At 45.4% G+C, this 17336-nt stretch overlaps 1 protein-coding gene across 2 annotated transcripts in view; it reads right to left on the minus strand.

Annotated features, from left to right (window-relative positions):
* PSAP (prosaposin) overlaps positions 1-10995 on the minus strand; it is a 34022-nt gene extending 23027 nt beyond the window's left edge. For both annotated transcript variants that reach the window (XM_082673847.1, XM_082673846.1), the window contains exon 1: positions 10880-10995. In XM_082673847.1, the coding sequence (XP_082529973.1) occupies positions 10880-10919 (40 nt within the window). In that variant the 5' untranslated portion in view covers positions 10920-10995. The remainder of the gene's footprint in view (positions 1-10879) is intronic.
* Positions 10996-17336: the final 6341 nt, after the last annotated feature.

The raw sequence follows: 17336 nt of genomic DNA on the forward strand, positions 1-17336 counted from the left end.
GCACTGAGCTAGAAGAGCCTGGGTCTCCAAATTCTTTTGGAAGTAGAACCACTATGCTAGCCCTAGACTGCCTGGCTCCTGAACTCGCTATGATAGATGGGAACAGTTCAATCATAATTAAGGCACCATTATTCTAGGTCTCTGTTGTCTGCAGTCAAACCTAAGCCTAACTATAATACCAGCTTAATCATCTACCTCACTCACCAAAATCGTCTCCAAATGACAAGTCTTTACTAAGGCCTACCTCCACTGCGATATTTTAAAGTCCATGTACACCATATAATTAACAAAGATTTTCAAAAACCACCTCAGAATGAAAGGGATAATCATTCCTAGAATGTGTGTTTTATGCCCTATTTGTTAAAACAATCAGTCTTATTATTTTAGCCATATAAAATCTTTTTTATTCCTTTTAAATATTTCAGTTAACATATGCTAAATACCGTTCGAGTCTAATTATCAAAAAAAAAAAAAAGGGGGTAACAGAAAATGCAAGCAGCCTCCCAATCTCAACAATCAGAGTACACATTCCACAGGGCAGTGGATCTGCTGCCTGGGTAATGCATTGCCATGGCAACAAGCCGGTTGCTAGGAAACCAAGAGAGAGGAACCCCAGGAGAGGCAGTATCTGCCTCAGGTCCCCCGCATTCAGACATTTCTCAGGAGAATTTGTGCACTTAGATTCCCTAAGAGCAGGAGATAACACAATGCACTCAACACTGACTACTCGATGAAACAGCTGGTGTCACAAATACCTTCGATGACAAAGAGCACTTGTCCCTTCTTTAGAGGATCTTGCTTTTGGAAAACATTCTGCAGAGCAGAATAAAAATACTGCCCATTTAATCATTCTGAATGGCATACGCTTAGAGGCAGCCTGCCTTGATCTGGAGGAAGTAAGGTCCAAATAGTCCTCTTATCACAGAAGGAATCTGTGGCAATAAAGCTTTCAAGCTGCTAGGCTGACATCCCATCACCTCTGGCTCAGATAAGCTATTATTTCTGTTACTTAAGACAAAGGTTCTTTCTTCCCTGCTTCTCCTCTCGCACTGCCCCCTTGCTTTTTAATTTTCCTCACAAGCCAGATCATTCTAGGACAAGAAATCAATCCACATGAAGAAAGCAACAGAATCCTCAGGTACACTGCCTTGTGTGATAACACACACTGAGGGGCAAGGCTGTGTGATCTTCTTAGATTGTAAAAGAATGATTCAATTTGGCATAATTGATTTTGGGAAGAGAAATTCCTAACTAGTTCATTCAAGAGCACTCCCGGGCTTCCCTGGTGGCGTAGTGGTTGAGAGTGCGCCTGCCGATGCAGGGGACACGGGTTCGTGCCCCAGTCCGGGAAGATCCCACATGCCGCTGAGCGGCTGGGCCCATGTGCCATGGCCACTGAGCCTGCGCGTCCAGAGCCTGTGCTCTGCAACGGGAGAGGCCACAACAGTGAGAGGCCCGCGTACAGCAAAAAATATATATATATAATAATAATAATAACAGGCTTGTAAGGCAACTGTAATCCAATAAAAATTAATTTTAGGGCTTCCCTGGTGGCGCAGTGGTTGAGAGTCCGCCTGCCGATGCAGGGGACGCAGGTTCGTGCCCTGGTCCGGGAAGATCCCACATGCCGCGGAGCAGCTGGGCCCGTGGGCCATGGCCGCTGAGCCTGCGCGTCCGGAGCCTGTGGTCCGCAACGGGAGAGGCCACAACAGTGAGAGGCCCGTGTACCGCAAAAAAAAAAAAAAAAAATTAATTTTAAAAAATAATTTTAAAAAATTTAAAAATAATAACAGGCTTTTTTTCCTGATTACCAAACCACGTATGTTCACTGCCTACAATTAAGAAAATTCAGGAAAGCACAAAGACGGAAGGAAAAGTCATACTCAGAGGGGCCCAGAAGGAGCTGTGACCAGCACCCACCCTCATGGGCCCTCTTCCACCCCTACCTGGAGTCACAGCCTTGAGGAAGTTCACTGCCAGTCAGAGCCCTCAGCTGCCTGGTCACATGCTCTGGTAGGAAGCCCAACCACAGGCTCATCCCTCCATAGAACCACCTGGGTGGCTGAGAAGGCCTGGGGTCATATGCTTAGCCACGGGTATGGGACCAAAGTCTCCAAACCAAATGTCATCACTTTCAGAAAATGAGTGACAATCAAAACTCCCTTCCTCCTTGGTTCCTGGCCTCAGGCCATGAGCAAAGGCCACAGTGGAGCCCTGCAGTACAGGGCTGAGACCCTGACCCTGAGGTACCAACACCAGCTAAGATAGAATTTTCAGGGCTTCCGTGGTGGCGCAGTGGTTGAGAGTCCACCTGCCGATACAGGGGACACGGGTTTGTACCCCGGTCCGGGAAGATCCCACATGCCACGGAACGGCTGGGCCTGTGAGCCATGGCTGCTGAGCCTGCACGTCCGGAGCCTGTGCTCCGCAACGGTAGAGGCCACAACAGGGAGAGGCCCGCGCACTGCAAAAAAAAGAAAAAAAACAAAAGAATCCGCCTGCCAATGCAGGGGACACAGGTTTGATCTGTGGTCCGGGAAGATCCCACATGCCGTGGAGCAACTAAGCCCGTGTGCCACAGCTACTGAGCCTGCGCTCTAGAGCCCGCGTGCCACAGCTACTGAGCCCGCATGCCACAACTACGCAAGCCCGTGTGCCTAGAGACCGTGCTCCGCAACAAGAGAAGCCACTGCAATGAGAAGCCCGCGCACTGCAACGAAGAGTAGCCCCCACTTGCCGCAACTAGAGAAAGTCTGCACGAAGACCCAAAAATAAAATAAATATATATTTAAAGAAAGAGCACTCTAGTCCTAACACACACTGTAAATCAGCTATACTCCAATAAAAAATATTAATTAAAAAAAGAAAAAAGGAGCACTCCAGTCCAATATAAACTCCTGTCAGCAAAGCTCTTCTTCCAAAGTGTCAACCTATCAGGTGATGATCAGACATAAACTTAAATCACCTTAGACAATATTACTCGACAACTGGACCATGAAGAAGCCCCTGACAGAAATGCCCAAGGTCCAGCCAGGTGAATGGGTACAGGCAGAGGTCAAAGGCACATCTGTATGGTTCTACACTCGGCCCAGGGTACAGCCCAGAAATCAATTCAGCCAGCCAGCCAGCCAGAAGCCGGCCCAGGCTCTATCCCATCCCTGCTAACCGGCTGGGTGGTCTCTGCACCCTTGAAGAAGACAATAATATGCATAAAAAAAAAAAAAAAGATTTCATGCAAACCCACTAATAAGGAAATTCAGTGTTCTGGGCTCATTGCACATGACTGTTTATTAAGTAAAAAGTTTCAGATACATGCAAGTGTGTCTACTATAAATGTCACTTTTGAGTACTTAATACTTAAAAGGAATACCACCTTCATTGGAAATGCTGAAATCTAAAATTCAGACCACAGCATGGATTAGGGCAGGATATTAGAATGTCCCCAGCATTCTGATTTAGTTGCTCTCACCTGAGAGGGCTGCTATGAGGATAAAATGTTAAGCAAAAAGCACTTAGAACAGTGCTGGGCACACAATGAACTCTCAGGAAGTGTCATCTGCTATGATGTCTGCAGTTCCTGCAAATCAGCTACACTGGTAGTTCACACTCAAAGCGTGGCCCACAGAACACTGAGGGTCTCAGAGATTCTTCTAGGGGATCCATGAAGTCAAAATTCTCATAATAGTGATATGAAGATGTTAGCTGCCCTTTTCACTCATTCACTCAAAAATGAGCAGTGGAATTTTTCTGGAAGCATATGACATGTGACAGTGCAAAAGAATGAATGCAGAGGCAGCTGAAAATCCAGCCAGGTGTCAAAAAGATTGCAAAAATGTAGAATAAGTTGTTCTTCTCACTAAATAGGTTTATGTTTAGGAAAACAGCTATTTTTCATTATAATCACAATACGTTAACATGTAACGGATTTATTTTTTTTAAGGATTATTTTTAAAATTTTGTCAGCTTCATTTATAAGATGGTAAATATCACAGATACAACCCAGATTAACAAAAGCTCTTTGGGGTCTCTCAATGACTCAGGAGTATACAGGGATCCTGAGACCAAAAGTTTGAGAACCACTGGGTTAAACATTTAAGAACAACTAAGTTCTGGAACTAAAAAGAGGGGAAACAACTCCTCAGATTATAGCTGGTTCCCTTTTCAGATTTACCTCAAATCAGGGCCACCAGGGGTATCTTAGTTATGTTAGGGTCCTGTGTCCCTAACCCCTACATAAAATCCTCTCCAAAAGGCTCGGGGTGGGGGTGGGGGGATTGGCTCTAACCTGGACACGAACTATTATTAAAAGCCAACACTTCACTTGAGTCCAAAGTCACTCTTGATTTGCAAACTCCTAAACACAATTTCGTAAAATTCGTTTCAGTTAATAAAAGAAAATGCTTTGTTTAATCGTGATAAAGATCTGGCACTACCAGCATTTAAGTTTCATGCACACCGACCCACCAGCAGTTACTGAGCTTAAGTCCTCTTGCTACAGCTCACACCACGGTTCAGCAGGACTGAGCACCTATTACAGGCCAAACACTGTTGTATGTGCTGCAGATCCAGTCAGTGACCACGACAACAAATAAAAACACATCATATGGGGCTTCCCTGGTGGCACAGTGGTTGAGAGTCCACCTGCCGACGCAGGGGACGCGGGTTCGTGCCCCGGTCCGGGAAGATCCCACATGCCACGGAGCGGCGGGGCCCGTGAGCCATGACCGCTGAGCCTGCGCGTCTGGAGCCTGTGCTCCGCAACGGGAGAGGGAGAGGCCGCAACAGTGAGAGGCCCGCGTACCGCAAAAAAAAAAAAAAAAAAAAAAAAAAATCATATGATGCCCGGCAGTGCCAAGTGCTACGAAGAAAAATGAAGCCAAGGAAGAGCAAGACATGGACATTTCAGACAGAGCAGGGCGCAACTCTGGTAAGGCAACACCTGGGCAGAGAGTAAACTACATGATTACCTGGAAAGGAAGATGACCCAAATAGGTAGAACACCAAATGGGCAACAGTAAGTAAGCAGTCCTGACCTGATGGGAGAGGAAGAACTCTGAACAGCAGCCGAGGGCCAGATGACATGACCTTGCAGAATAAACTTTAGGTTTTACTCCTAGTGAGACAGGAAGAGCCACATGACCCTCTGGCATCAGTGCCTGCACATGGAGACAGCATTCCAGCACAGCTGTTAAAGGAGTTCTGTTTTTTTTTTTTTTTTTTTTTTTTACTATAATAAGTGACGCCACTAAGACTGGCCAAAAGAACCTTCTATAACATCTCCTTCAATCTTATTTACGTAGTTTCCTGTCATGTAAAGAATTTCTTTTCAAAAGCAGTATCTATCCAAACGTGGCCAGAATTTAATTTTAAAATTTGGAAGTGTCATTAGAATCCATCTCACTTTTTCTGTGACACAGATGTCCATCAACAGGTTTAACTAAATTGACACATCCATACAATAAAATACTCTGCAGCTTTTTTTTTTTAACAGCTGGGAGGTAGAAGGTGATTAAGAAGATAGGACAACTTAAGTGCAATGTGGTACTCTGGATCCACTCCTGGAACAGAAACAAGAGATTACTGGGAAAATTGGTAAAATCCAAATGTAGTGTGCAGTCTAGTGAACAGTAAGGTTAATTTCTTACTTTTGACAAATGTACAGCGGTTATATAAGATGTTAACAGTAAGGGAAGTTTGGGTGCAGGGTATATAGAAACTCGCTGTACTAGCTTTGCAACTTGCCTGTAAATCTAAGATTATTCCAAAATTTATGTTTTTTTAGAAAGGCAGTAGTATAGATCTATCTGTATTAGCATGAAATAACCTCTAAAGATACAAATAAAAGGAGAAATGCAAATGAAAACCACCTCACCCTTTTATCATGGCAAAATTTCAAGTTTGACATCACATGTTAATACTGCAACTAAAAACCGCATATTCTGTGGGAACAGAAATTCCTAAAATCATTTGAGAGAGTAATTCAGCGATTTCTAATTAAGGTGAAAACAGATATACTCCTCAACTCAGCAATTCTGTTCCTAGGTATATCCTCTAAGGAAATGTCTGTTCATGTGCACCAGAGTCTTTATAGAAGCCGTTTGTAACAACAATAAAACAACTGGAAATAATCTAAATGTCTATGAACAGAATGGAGAATAAGTATGATAGAGATGTAATACTGTACTGCGGAGAAGATGAACGAAACAGATCTAAACATTTTCAAAATGAATGAACCTCACTAGCAAAATAAAAAAAATTACTAACCCAAGAATATATATTATTCATAAAATATTTGAAATATCCAAAACAGGACTTCCCTGGTGGTCTAGTGGTTAAGACTGTCGCTTCCACCGCAGGGGGCCGGGGTTCAACCCCTGGTCGGGGAAGTTCCGCATGCCGCGCAGTGCGGCCTAAAAGGTTAAAAAAAAAAATCCAGAACAATACTACACATACCGCTGATGATCACACATATATGTATGAAAGTATAAAGAGAGACCTGCAGGGGGATGATAAACACCAAGGCCAGGAAGGTGGTTATCTATGGAAGGCAGCGGTTGTTCTATATCTTAACTAGAGTGTTATATACATAGGTGTTCATTATCATTACTCTTCCACTTTTCCAGATGTCTAGAATGTTCCACAATTTTAAAAAAGAGCAAGGAGCGAAACAGTGTAATATGTGTTTGTGTTAAAAAGAAAAACAGAAGGGGAAATCATACACACAGCCACCTATAGGTAGCTCCGGAAGGCTCCTAAAGGAGCTGGTACCAGGCTGCCTCTGGGAAAGGCCCAGGGGACAGTGGTGGGAGGGAAACATACTTTTTACTCTATGCACTATTACACCGATGGAACTTGTTTACTGTGTGCAGTTATTATCTGAACAGTTCACCGCCATTGAGGGATGGGGAAACCAGACTGGGGCGGGGAGTGGAGAACAGACTTACCCCAGGTACCATGGTTAGGGACAACCAGCCTAGAATCTGAGTAGTCAGGTTACCAGGAACCAGCCCTGATGTGCTGGGCTGTTCTGTTAAAAACTGATGTATAAACCAAGAGTTTGGCTGCCTAGCCAAATTCTTTCCCACCTCCCTCCTAATGGCTGACTACCTACCCTAGTTTGTTTTCTGATCTGGTAATTACGTCCAACATAACATATTTACAAGTCAATTTAATTTTGTTTGTTGTTAAATTTACAACATCCCATGAAATGAAAGAAGGCAGGAGACATCACAAAATCAAGAGCAGAGACTGATTTTGTCCTTGTGCTGGTGGGACAAGGACATTAACAAACATAGTATTGTTTTTTTGTGGTTTAACAACAAACCCTATAGTACTTATTTACCTATGCCTTGTCGTACAGTAAGTTATTAAAGCATCACATTATTAATCCCATTGTACAGATGAGGAAGCACAGTTGAAGAAAATTGCCCAAGGTCAGTCAATGATGTGATAAAGTTAAACTTCTATTCTACAGTATCATCTCACTCCCATCATAAAGAATTATAAATTCCGCAAGAAAACATGGAATTTTGACAGGTTATTTTTCAGTGCATAGACCATTACCCAAGGCCATTAATTCAGGTTATTTTCTGGAACTTCACGGAACAAAAGTAAAGCAATGAGTGCTTTCGCCAACAGTCAAACTGTTCATCCCAATCACTATATTTACCATCAGTTTTAAAATGATTTAAAAAAAAAAAAAAAAAAACAGGCAGGGCAGGAAAATCCAGACCCTCCTTCCAGGAGGCAGAAGCAAATAACTGGTGGCGGAAGCAAGGCTTAGAGGACCTAGAATGCCCATGCTAGAAGACTGCTTCCAGAAGCTGCAGTGCACACTTGCCCAAGTGGCATGGTCTTGGCCCTGAGAGCTTCCCGTGCCTTATTAGGTATTTTCCCCAGCCAGCAACACCCTGTCGCCCTTCCTCATCCCCATTCAGTTAAGCCACAGCCCAGCCATTCCAGCTTCAGAGCCCAAGAAAATGGAGGAGCAAGTTCTCCTTCCCCATCTAGAAAAATCCTGACCACCTGATCTAATACGCTTCAACTGTCGTAGGAGGTATTGGATACACCTTGTTAAATGCAATTAAACCACTTACCAAATCCTTGTTATTTTCAGAGTAAAGTTGATTATTGACTAAAAATTGATAAACAGGGGAATTATCCAAATTCCTGGCAGGTGAGAACTGGAGTTGTTGACATTCAGCAGGCTGTGCTATACGTTCATGTCTTGCATCTTAATAAAAATAAGCTATCAGATGAGTATATATATTTGTACATAACACATTCTAGCATCCCTAGAGAGCTACCTGCCTCAGTGGCGGGTAAACACTATTCAGCTGGTTAGCCTCTACACAGGTGGCAGTAACAGGGGCAGCTAAGTTTCAGGGAAGAGGTACCATATCCCAGGCACCAAGCCACTTGTTTTATACTGACCACCTCATTAACACTGGGCCTGCCTTTTTCCACTAGAGGAATCACCCAACAGTATGTCCTTACTATACGATCCCATTTATAAAAAGCTCAAAAACAGTAATTAGGTTCTTACATTTACAGAGCTAGAAGCTAACAAAGCGGTTTCCTTTGGGGCAAGTGAGAGAGGGTGAGTGGATGGGGAGGCACAGGGGCTTCTGGATGCTCCTCCTTTACCTTGGGGGCTGCTTACAGTGGGCTCGTTCACTCTGCAGGAATACCTCAATGTGTACACTTAACAGGTGCATGTTTTCTGTATGTAAATTACAGCCCCATAAGTTTGTAAAGTTAAGCGCTTGGTGTTGATGGAAGGATAAAGAGCAAGCACTGTCAGAAGTCCTGGGTTCTGATTCTGACTTCCCCCGTAAATGGCCTACGATTTGGGGGAGCCATTTCTGGGGGGGCCTCAGTGTCTTCACTCCTAAGAGGTTAGAGGAGATACTCTCCAATTCTCTCAGTACACCATCACTGCCATTTCTTTTCCAGGTGGAGAAAAAGGAGGGGCAACTGGATGAGTAGGAAAATAACTCAAGAGCAAAAGTCTCTACCACCAGGACATCATTAAAACACAAAGCATAGAGCCTCTCCAGATTCAGGATGACACTCTCTGCCTCCACTGGAACAGCAAGTTCTAAGCTCTCAGGGAGCAGATGACGGCTGCTGTCACCAGACACCTTCATTAACAAGCTCACTATCAATATTAAAAATTTTAGGAATACATTTCCAAAAAGCTACACTGGGGCCAGAGCTGTCAAGGCAAGCAGGCATTCATACATCGTGTTCAGAGCATGACCTTGGCATAATCCTAAAGGCTGGGCAGCAAGATTAGAACAAGGCCATTATTACACACTCCTATTTACCCAAGTGTTCAGGGAAAAGGGTATCTAGTTTAACTTAACAGTCTGGTTAGCCATACTCTCATATATACCAGAGGAGGATTTTACATTTCCAAACAAACAATTTAGTCCTTTTTGTGTGGGTTGAGTGATTCAGAACCCTTAAGGGTCTCGTGAGGAGTGATTCACTGCCAGTAAGAACAGTTTGATACTGAAAAACAAAAAACTCGTTTTCAATCAGTATAGAAAATTTAGAGACTAGCATTAGTTTATCATACTGACTATGGAATAAAAGCAGTATCAACCCCAGCAAGAAAGTTTCTTTGGTGACTATAAAACCAAAAATCTTTCTTGACAAGCTGACTGCCTTTCATAATCCACAAGTAAAGCAAGTTTAGGAGCTTGGTTTAAGGTTAAGACACATTCGTGGAAGTTGCTGAAAGCTAACATGAGAAAAACACCTTAAATCTATCTCACCTATAAATATCTTATTTGATTCCCATCAACTCTGTCATCCATTACATTACTGTCTATTAAAATTTGGATTGCTGCATGAGTTAGAATGGAAGCTAGCCCTTAGATTACAGTTAACTAGAAACAAACTGAGGACGGGCCTGAAGATCAGGTTTATTGCCCTCAGTGGGCTATTATCTGAAAACATCCAAATTTGGGATCCTCTGTGTATTTAAATTAAAATCTGGCTCCAAGTCAATCAACCTCACTCCTTTCCCTTTACCATGATGATTTAGATGAGGTTAATGAAGGTTAATGAAGGAGGGCTGGTCTCGATAACATGGGAAGGGCACGGGACCCCTTCTAATTCCAGGAAGGCAGTACAGCTGGTTCCCAAGCATTGGCTACATAACCTGCGATGATTTTAACAACCGTCAGTACTATTTCAGGACCACAACTTCTCAGGTACTTAGATTTTCCCCAAAATAAAGGCCACTGCCAAAACCTGCCAATGGCCATGCAAGATGAAATGAGGGCTCCATTGCAAACTCATCAGGACCACAAAAACCCCGTATCATCTTCAAGATGTAGGATCAAGAGTAAATATATATGCAAAGATAAACATCAATACGGAAGATATACTTAGGTGCTTTCTGCAACTTCAATACTCTTAAAAACTGGGGCAAGTGAGGCCAAGGGCCAAAGTCTATCCAGAAGTTGGGGCTCCAGTCCATCTCCATGACGTGCGTCCAGCACAAGCACGACACAGCTGCAGGAGGGGTCACCCTACAGGCCCACCCCGAGAGCTGGACCGGCAGCTTAAGGGAGCCCCAGTCTGCCAACTCAGGCCGTGAGGGAGACGCTACTTCCCCGGCCCCGGCCGCCTCGCACACAAGCCCGACCCCAGCCCCTAGGCAGCCAGGCTCCCAACCGCCTCCCGCCTCCAGCAGCCCCTCCGCCGCCCAGCAGGTACCCGGCTCTGCGCAAGCGCCTGCGCAGTGCGCGCCCCTCACTAATCCTTATGGGGAGCAAAGGGGCGAGGCCCGGTACAACCCGCTCCGGGACTAGCGGGCTGCGTCCTGCGGGGTCCCCTTCCCCAGGTTGGGGGTCCCAGGGCTTACCCGCGCCCAGGAGGCTGGCCAGAACCAAGAAGGAGTACATGACGCCTCCTGACTCCGCAGTCTGCAATGCAGAGCGTCAGCTGATCCTCAGCGAATATAAACGTGCCCCGCCCTAAAGCCGCCCACCGCGCAGGCGCAAGCTCTGGCCCGGCCGGGCGGCCCGAATTCTCCCCGCAGCCTGACTCAGCGCCGCACAGGGCGCCTGCGCAAAAGGAAGGCTGGAAGGTGGGAGGAGTGTGGAGGACGAAAGGATTGAAGGAGCATGGGAGGAGGAAAAGGAGACGGAAGGGAATGGAGAGGTCATCAAAGAATACCTAAATGAAGAAGTCAACCGCACCTTTTTTCTATGAAGTACCATTTTCTATTATTAGTACCATTTTTCAGTTGAGAATCCGTACTCAAAAAGGTTATCTACTTTTTCTAAGCTCTCACAGTCAAAACTCAAACTCACCACTTGACCCACGCTGTCTCTTAAATGACGTTCATAGTATTTTCGTGGCTGGGCCAGCGTGTAACTTCATTCTGGGTCCTGACTTTTCCTCTTAGCATTTCATATCCACAATCCCTTCTCCCCATGACTCACAGACAGGTTTTTCAATGTTCGATATGTAGGGTTTCAGAACAGGTCTCTGAGATGTACTTTGGCATGTGGATTCTTTTGGCTAAAGGCAATGGAGAGCCTGTGGGCTCAAGAGGAATTACTGCCTCTCCCTTAACTACCTAGAAGAATTTAAATGGGGGATTTTTCCCAGAAAAGGTGTTATTACCAGGAACAAATTTTATCTAAGTGACCCCATCTATACGGCAGAGCAGACACCTAATTACGGAAAAATCTGCTCTTCTTATCTGCCTGTGGATGACCCTCCTGTCCTTGGAAGCCCCAGGCCCCTATCCCATTTCTTAGCTCAGCATGGTGTATACACCTCATTTTACCTCTCTGTCTCTGACCCTCTCGTGTTTGTGGGGTTCCCGCACATATGAAATTAAATTTTATTTTCTCCTGTTAATCTGTGTTACATCATTTTAATTGTTTGACCAACCAAAAGGAACCAAAAAAGGGAAGGGAAATTTTCCCCTTCCTAAAATATGCAAAGGCCCTCTCACGGTTTGTCCCAGAGTTGGAGGGAGTGGAGGAAAGGGATTGAGAAGCAAGATGGGGGAGGATAGAAAGTGTCTGAGCCATTGGAGAAGGAAACAGTGAGTGAAGCCTGAATTTGAGAATCAGGCTAAAAATCAGCCAGGGGCCTTAATGGAGAAGGAAGCTGCCCACCCTGTCTAGCCCTCAATCTTCATCTTACTCCAGAATAAGAAAGGCCTGGGTGGCCCACAAAACCACTTGCCTTCTACCTGTGGTTGACCCTCTGGTCCTGAGCAGAGGGATGACCCCAACCTCGCTGTCCTCCAAGGGCCAAGTACCTACAAGCCGAAGGGAAGGAAAGGAAGGAAACCTCAGACTTTTAGGGCAGGCCCTTAAAGGTCATTTAGTCCCATTCCATCATTGTACCAATTGGGAAATTGAGGCCTGGAATGGGAGGGACATTTATCCAAGGTTACACCTGACCAGGGAGGGGCAAACCCAGGGTCCCATCTGTCTGTGACAATCTATAATGCTCCCTGAGGAACAGCCCACAGACAGAGGTCTCAGCACCTTTGGCTCAGCTCCTCCACCACCACCCACACAGCGAGGCTTACTTCCCACTGGGGAGCTGGATGGGGAAGTGTGCACCGCAGCGGGTGATGTGAAAGAACTGAGTAAAGTTGGGACAAGATTTGGTCTAAACTGGATGCCTCACTGGTTGGCCTCAATGGCAAGACGGAGGCTGCATGGCTGCCCCATCTGCAGGCTTCCTAAGTCCAGGCACAGCATGGGGCAGATTACCCCAACAGCCAGATAAATGCAAGGGAGGTGGGGTTCTAGGACACAGCCTGGTTCCCAGCTCCTAGCCGATGAAGGAGGCAAAGCATCCCACGCAGAGGTTACAAGACCCCAAGCCAAAAGGAAACTTGGAGCCCTTCGGATCACAGGCTCTCACTTGGCCGGAGTAACTGAGCTCTCAGAGCTACTTAATGACAGAGCCTGAACCCACCACGACTCTTTTTAATACCCTCCCCCGCAACTAGAGGGATATGTCCGTGTTTTTGAGATGAACTTTTGTTGCCTTTTATTTGCACACCTGGAACACAAGAGTAATATGTTCCTTCATCCACCCCCTTCCCTGTAAGGACAGAATTTTAATAAAGAAGATAGAAGCAGTAAGTGGGTTATTATAATTTTTTACCACGTCAGTAGATGCTTCAATCCTCTTTAAATACCTTCCTAACCATCTGTGTGTAGGCAACAAGAGCTATGATTCTATTTGGACCCTTTGACCCTATAATACCATTCCTAGCTATATACCTCCCCAAAGACATAATCCAGAGCTAAGAAGTACTTTATCCAAAGTGTTCACAGAATAGCCCTTTGTAACAGTAGAAACTGGAAAGATTTCAAATGCTGAACAATGATGGGCTAGTTAAGGAAATGGGCCGGGACAAAACAACGTTACTTGAAGCAGCTTGAAGCATGAGGCAGAATCAGCAAGGTGCCCTTCTCTCTCAGAAGTGGCAGGATTTTCAGAAGAGGAACAAAGAATTGGAAGTGAGAAGAGTCTTCTGATTTGGGGTTTACCCGTCATCGCATTATTTCACTCACTGGAATGTCCACGTTTTACTTCATACTTCTTAAAGAAAAAATTATAGGAAAAATTTTTAAAGATAAGAAAATCCCCTTCTTTTCCTCCCTACTATGAGCTCAAGTTTTCAGGGAACTGCAAAGATATTTTTCCTTGGAAATGTGATCCATACTGGAGACCCTGGCAGGGTTCTTGATGACTTTCCAGTTCTGGGTCCCAGCTCCTCACGAGGCCCCACTTCTAGTGCCTGAGATCTTGTGAGACTCCCACCTGTCAGATGAATAATTCCCCTTCTGGCCCCAGAAGGCTTCCATCTGTTACTGCTTCTATTGTGCAACTGAAAGAGCACTGGGCCAAGACAGCTGATAGAACAGAGGCCTCCACTGTGAAGGCCCAGCCCACATGCCTGGCCCCAAAGCTCCACTCTGGCTCCCCCAACAGCCACCCTGGTCCCACCCTGGAAGTACCGCCTCCCCCCATAACACACCCACACTGCGTCTCAGAGAAGGAAGCTCAGGTTCCTCTCCCGCCAGCATCTCCCTCATCAAGACCTCCAGCCTCCAGTCTCTCCTGCCTGCATTTTCCTTTCTGCCTAGTCTGGACCCTCAGGCAACCCCTCTAGTAAGCCCCTCCCAAAGACCACTCTCCCCATCAAACTTTAGTCACTCACCTGCCAATTTCTGGCCTCTGCTGTCTTTTCCTCTCTTCCTAGCAGCCCTGGGCTGCTGGAGAAATGAACCATCCCAGCTAGGCTCACAAAGCCCTCTGTGTTACTTGGGACGTATTTGGCCCTCCCAGGTGGCCGAGGCTCCTATTGTCTCCTAATATGCTTCGCCTCTTTTCCCTTGATCTTGATAATTAGTAATCAAACCCCCTATTTCTGGCTGCGTACATGGCCACCCAGAAAAAGGACTACATTTCACAACCTGCCTTGCAGCCATAGGACTTCATTCTGGCCAATGAAATAAAAGAACAAGTGCCCATTTTGTGACTTTAAGGTACTGCTCTTAAAAGGAAGAGACACAGCCAGTGCAAATATTTAACAAATGGTACTGCCAGGACACTGACCATAGTGTTGGGGGAATGTCCTGGAAGGTCCCAACTGAGCCAAGTTGTTGTCTTGGAGGGGTGGGTGGTCCCAGGGGATGAGTAAGCAGGGGGATGGGCACCAGGGAGTCACCAGCTATTTACCAGCAGGTGGTACAGAAGTAGTTCAATAATTTTACTGCTGAACAACACTACTGATTTGTACCAGCTAAACGTCATCTAAGGCTGCAAACTCTTTTCTTCTTTATGCTGGATTGCAGACATAATGGCAGGAGCTCAAGCATCCATTCTGGGCCATGAGGTAGGAGCCTTGTTAAGGATGACAAAGCAACAAGATAAGAACCTGGATCTCTAATGGTTTTATTTGCCCTATATTGTCCACCTCCAGACTATTTATGTAAACACAGCCATATCTTGTTTAAGGTTTCATTATCTTGAGTTTTTGTTACTTTCCAGATCTTCTCAACAATGCTCAAGCCCTGACCTCATCTCTGTCTTCTTCATGCTCATTTCCTATTTTACCTCTTCCCTTCCATCTCTGAGGAGGAAATGCCTTTTCTTCTCTTTATGCAGCCAAACTGTAGCTGCTAAACCCTCCTGTGCTTTTGTTGATCAGCTCTTGTGACCTCTAGGTCTTTTTATTTTTATTATTCTTTTTATTTTTAGTATGTTTTTTCCTTTTTTTATTCTTTTTATTTTTAATATGTTTTTTCCTTTTTTAAAAATTAGAGTATAGTTGATTTACAATATTATATTAGTTTTAGGTGTGTCCATTCTTTTTGTTTGTTCCCCATGCCTTACCAGTTGTTAAATATTTTTATTATCATCCCTCTAGCACTTTGCTCCATCCATTGTCCTTTCCTTTTTCATATCTTCAGTCTCCCCCCTCACCGCTGACTCTTCCCCCTCAGATTATAAATACACACAAGGCTCTCCTATCCTAAAAGAAATCTTCTCACCCCTGACTTTCACTTCAGCTACTTTCTCGTACCTTCCCTTCACTGCCCTGCTCCTTGAAACAGTCACCTACACTCACCATATTTACTACTCTCCCTCCAGACTAACCCTAGCCCAGCCCACAGCTCCACTGAATGACTTTTTGAAAGTAAATAGTAAATTCCTACTTGGAACGTCCACCAGCACCTTCTCATTCCCTTTAGCCTCTGATACTGTTGGTCTGCTCCTCCTTCCTACAACTCTCCCACTTGGTATCCATGACACAGCACCACTCTGCAGGATGCTGGACATCCAGCACAGAAGTCCCCATGCCCACTTCCTCACCCATGATAGACATCACTACTAGAACGTAACTTCAAAGCCTCCTCACTCAGTACTCCAGCTGCTAGGACCAACTGATCAAAGTTGGCTCTTGGATTGACACATATTTGCCACCTGTCAAGTGGTGAGGTTCTCTGGGAAACATGCTCTGAGACTGAGATGTGTGGGCAGAAGTTTTTAGCTCATGCTCGCAGGGTCACACCTCTGAGGCAGTGAGGGCAGCAAGATAGGGCAGAGTGGGAAATTAAACTGCAGTAAAGTTGCCACTGAGGCCTCAGCCCACCCCAGGCTGCAGGGATGGCCCTGCCAAACTGTCCTCAGTTGAGGCAACATAATAGTGCCCCAGGGGAGGGGCATAACCTTGGGCCAAGGGCTTCCTTTGGCTGAGGGCAATTCCTGAACGGGGGCTAGTATGGACTGAACGTTTGTATCCTGCTCCAAAATTCATACATTGAAGCTTAATCCCCCCGTGACTATATTTGGAGGTGGGGCCCCCTAAGGAAGTAATTAAGGGTGGACCCCTGATCTCATAGGATTAATGTCCTTATAAAAAGAGACACCAGAGAGCTTGCTCTCTCCCTGCACCCCGTCCCCCAGCCCCAACTGCACACACCCAGGAAGGGCCATGTGAGGACATATCAAGAAGGCAGCCATCTGCAAGCCAGGAAGAGAGCCCTCACTAAAAGGCAAATCAGCAGAAACCTTGATCTTAGACTTCCAGCCTCCAGAACTGTGAGAAAATAAATACCCTAGTCTATGGTATTTTACTATGGCAGCCCAAGCTGACTAGGACAAGTGCACAGCTGTGAGACCTCAGCAGGCTGCCCTCCAGGCAGCAGGGAAATGAGTTGTTAAAAAACGAAATTCAGCTGAGTCAATTTTTAAGCTCTTATTGGCTCTACTCAACAATTCATGGGGGCTTCGCTGGCAGTCAGGTGGTTAAGACTCTGTGCTACCAATGCAGGGGGTGCGGGTTCGATCCCTGGTTGGGGAACTAGGATTCCACATGCCACACAGCCAAAAACAAACAATTCATGAACCAGGCAGCATCCAATCTGACAGACAGAACAGAGCTCTGAGGAGCTATACAAAATGAAACACTTTTATGGACAGAAGGGAGAAGGAACAAAAAAACTAGGCCAAGACAAGCAGCTTGTTCATGGCAAGCTCACTTCCCTTTAAGGGATGTCACGGTTCAGACAGATGTCAGATGTCAGCCAGATAACCTAACTAATACTGATTGCTGACTAGGTAATTCTTTTTTTTTAAAAATTAATTTATTTTTTTATTTGGCGTTGGGTCTTCATTGCTGCGTGCAAGCTTTCTCTAGTTGCGGCGAGCGGGGACTACTCTTCATTGTGGTACGCAGGCTTCTCATTGCGGTGGCTTCTCTCGTTGAGAAGCACGGGCTCTAGGCACGCGGACTTCAGTAGTTGTGGCTCACGGGCTTAGTTGCTCCG

Source organism: Grampus griseus (genome assembly GCF_964374135.1).
Source record: "Grampus griseus genome assembly, chromosome: 16".
In the NCBI taxonomy this organism is placed as follows: Eukaryota; Metazoa; Chordata; class Mammalia; order Artiodactyla; family Delphinidae; genus Grampus; species Grampus griseus.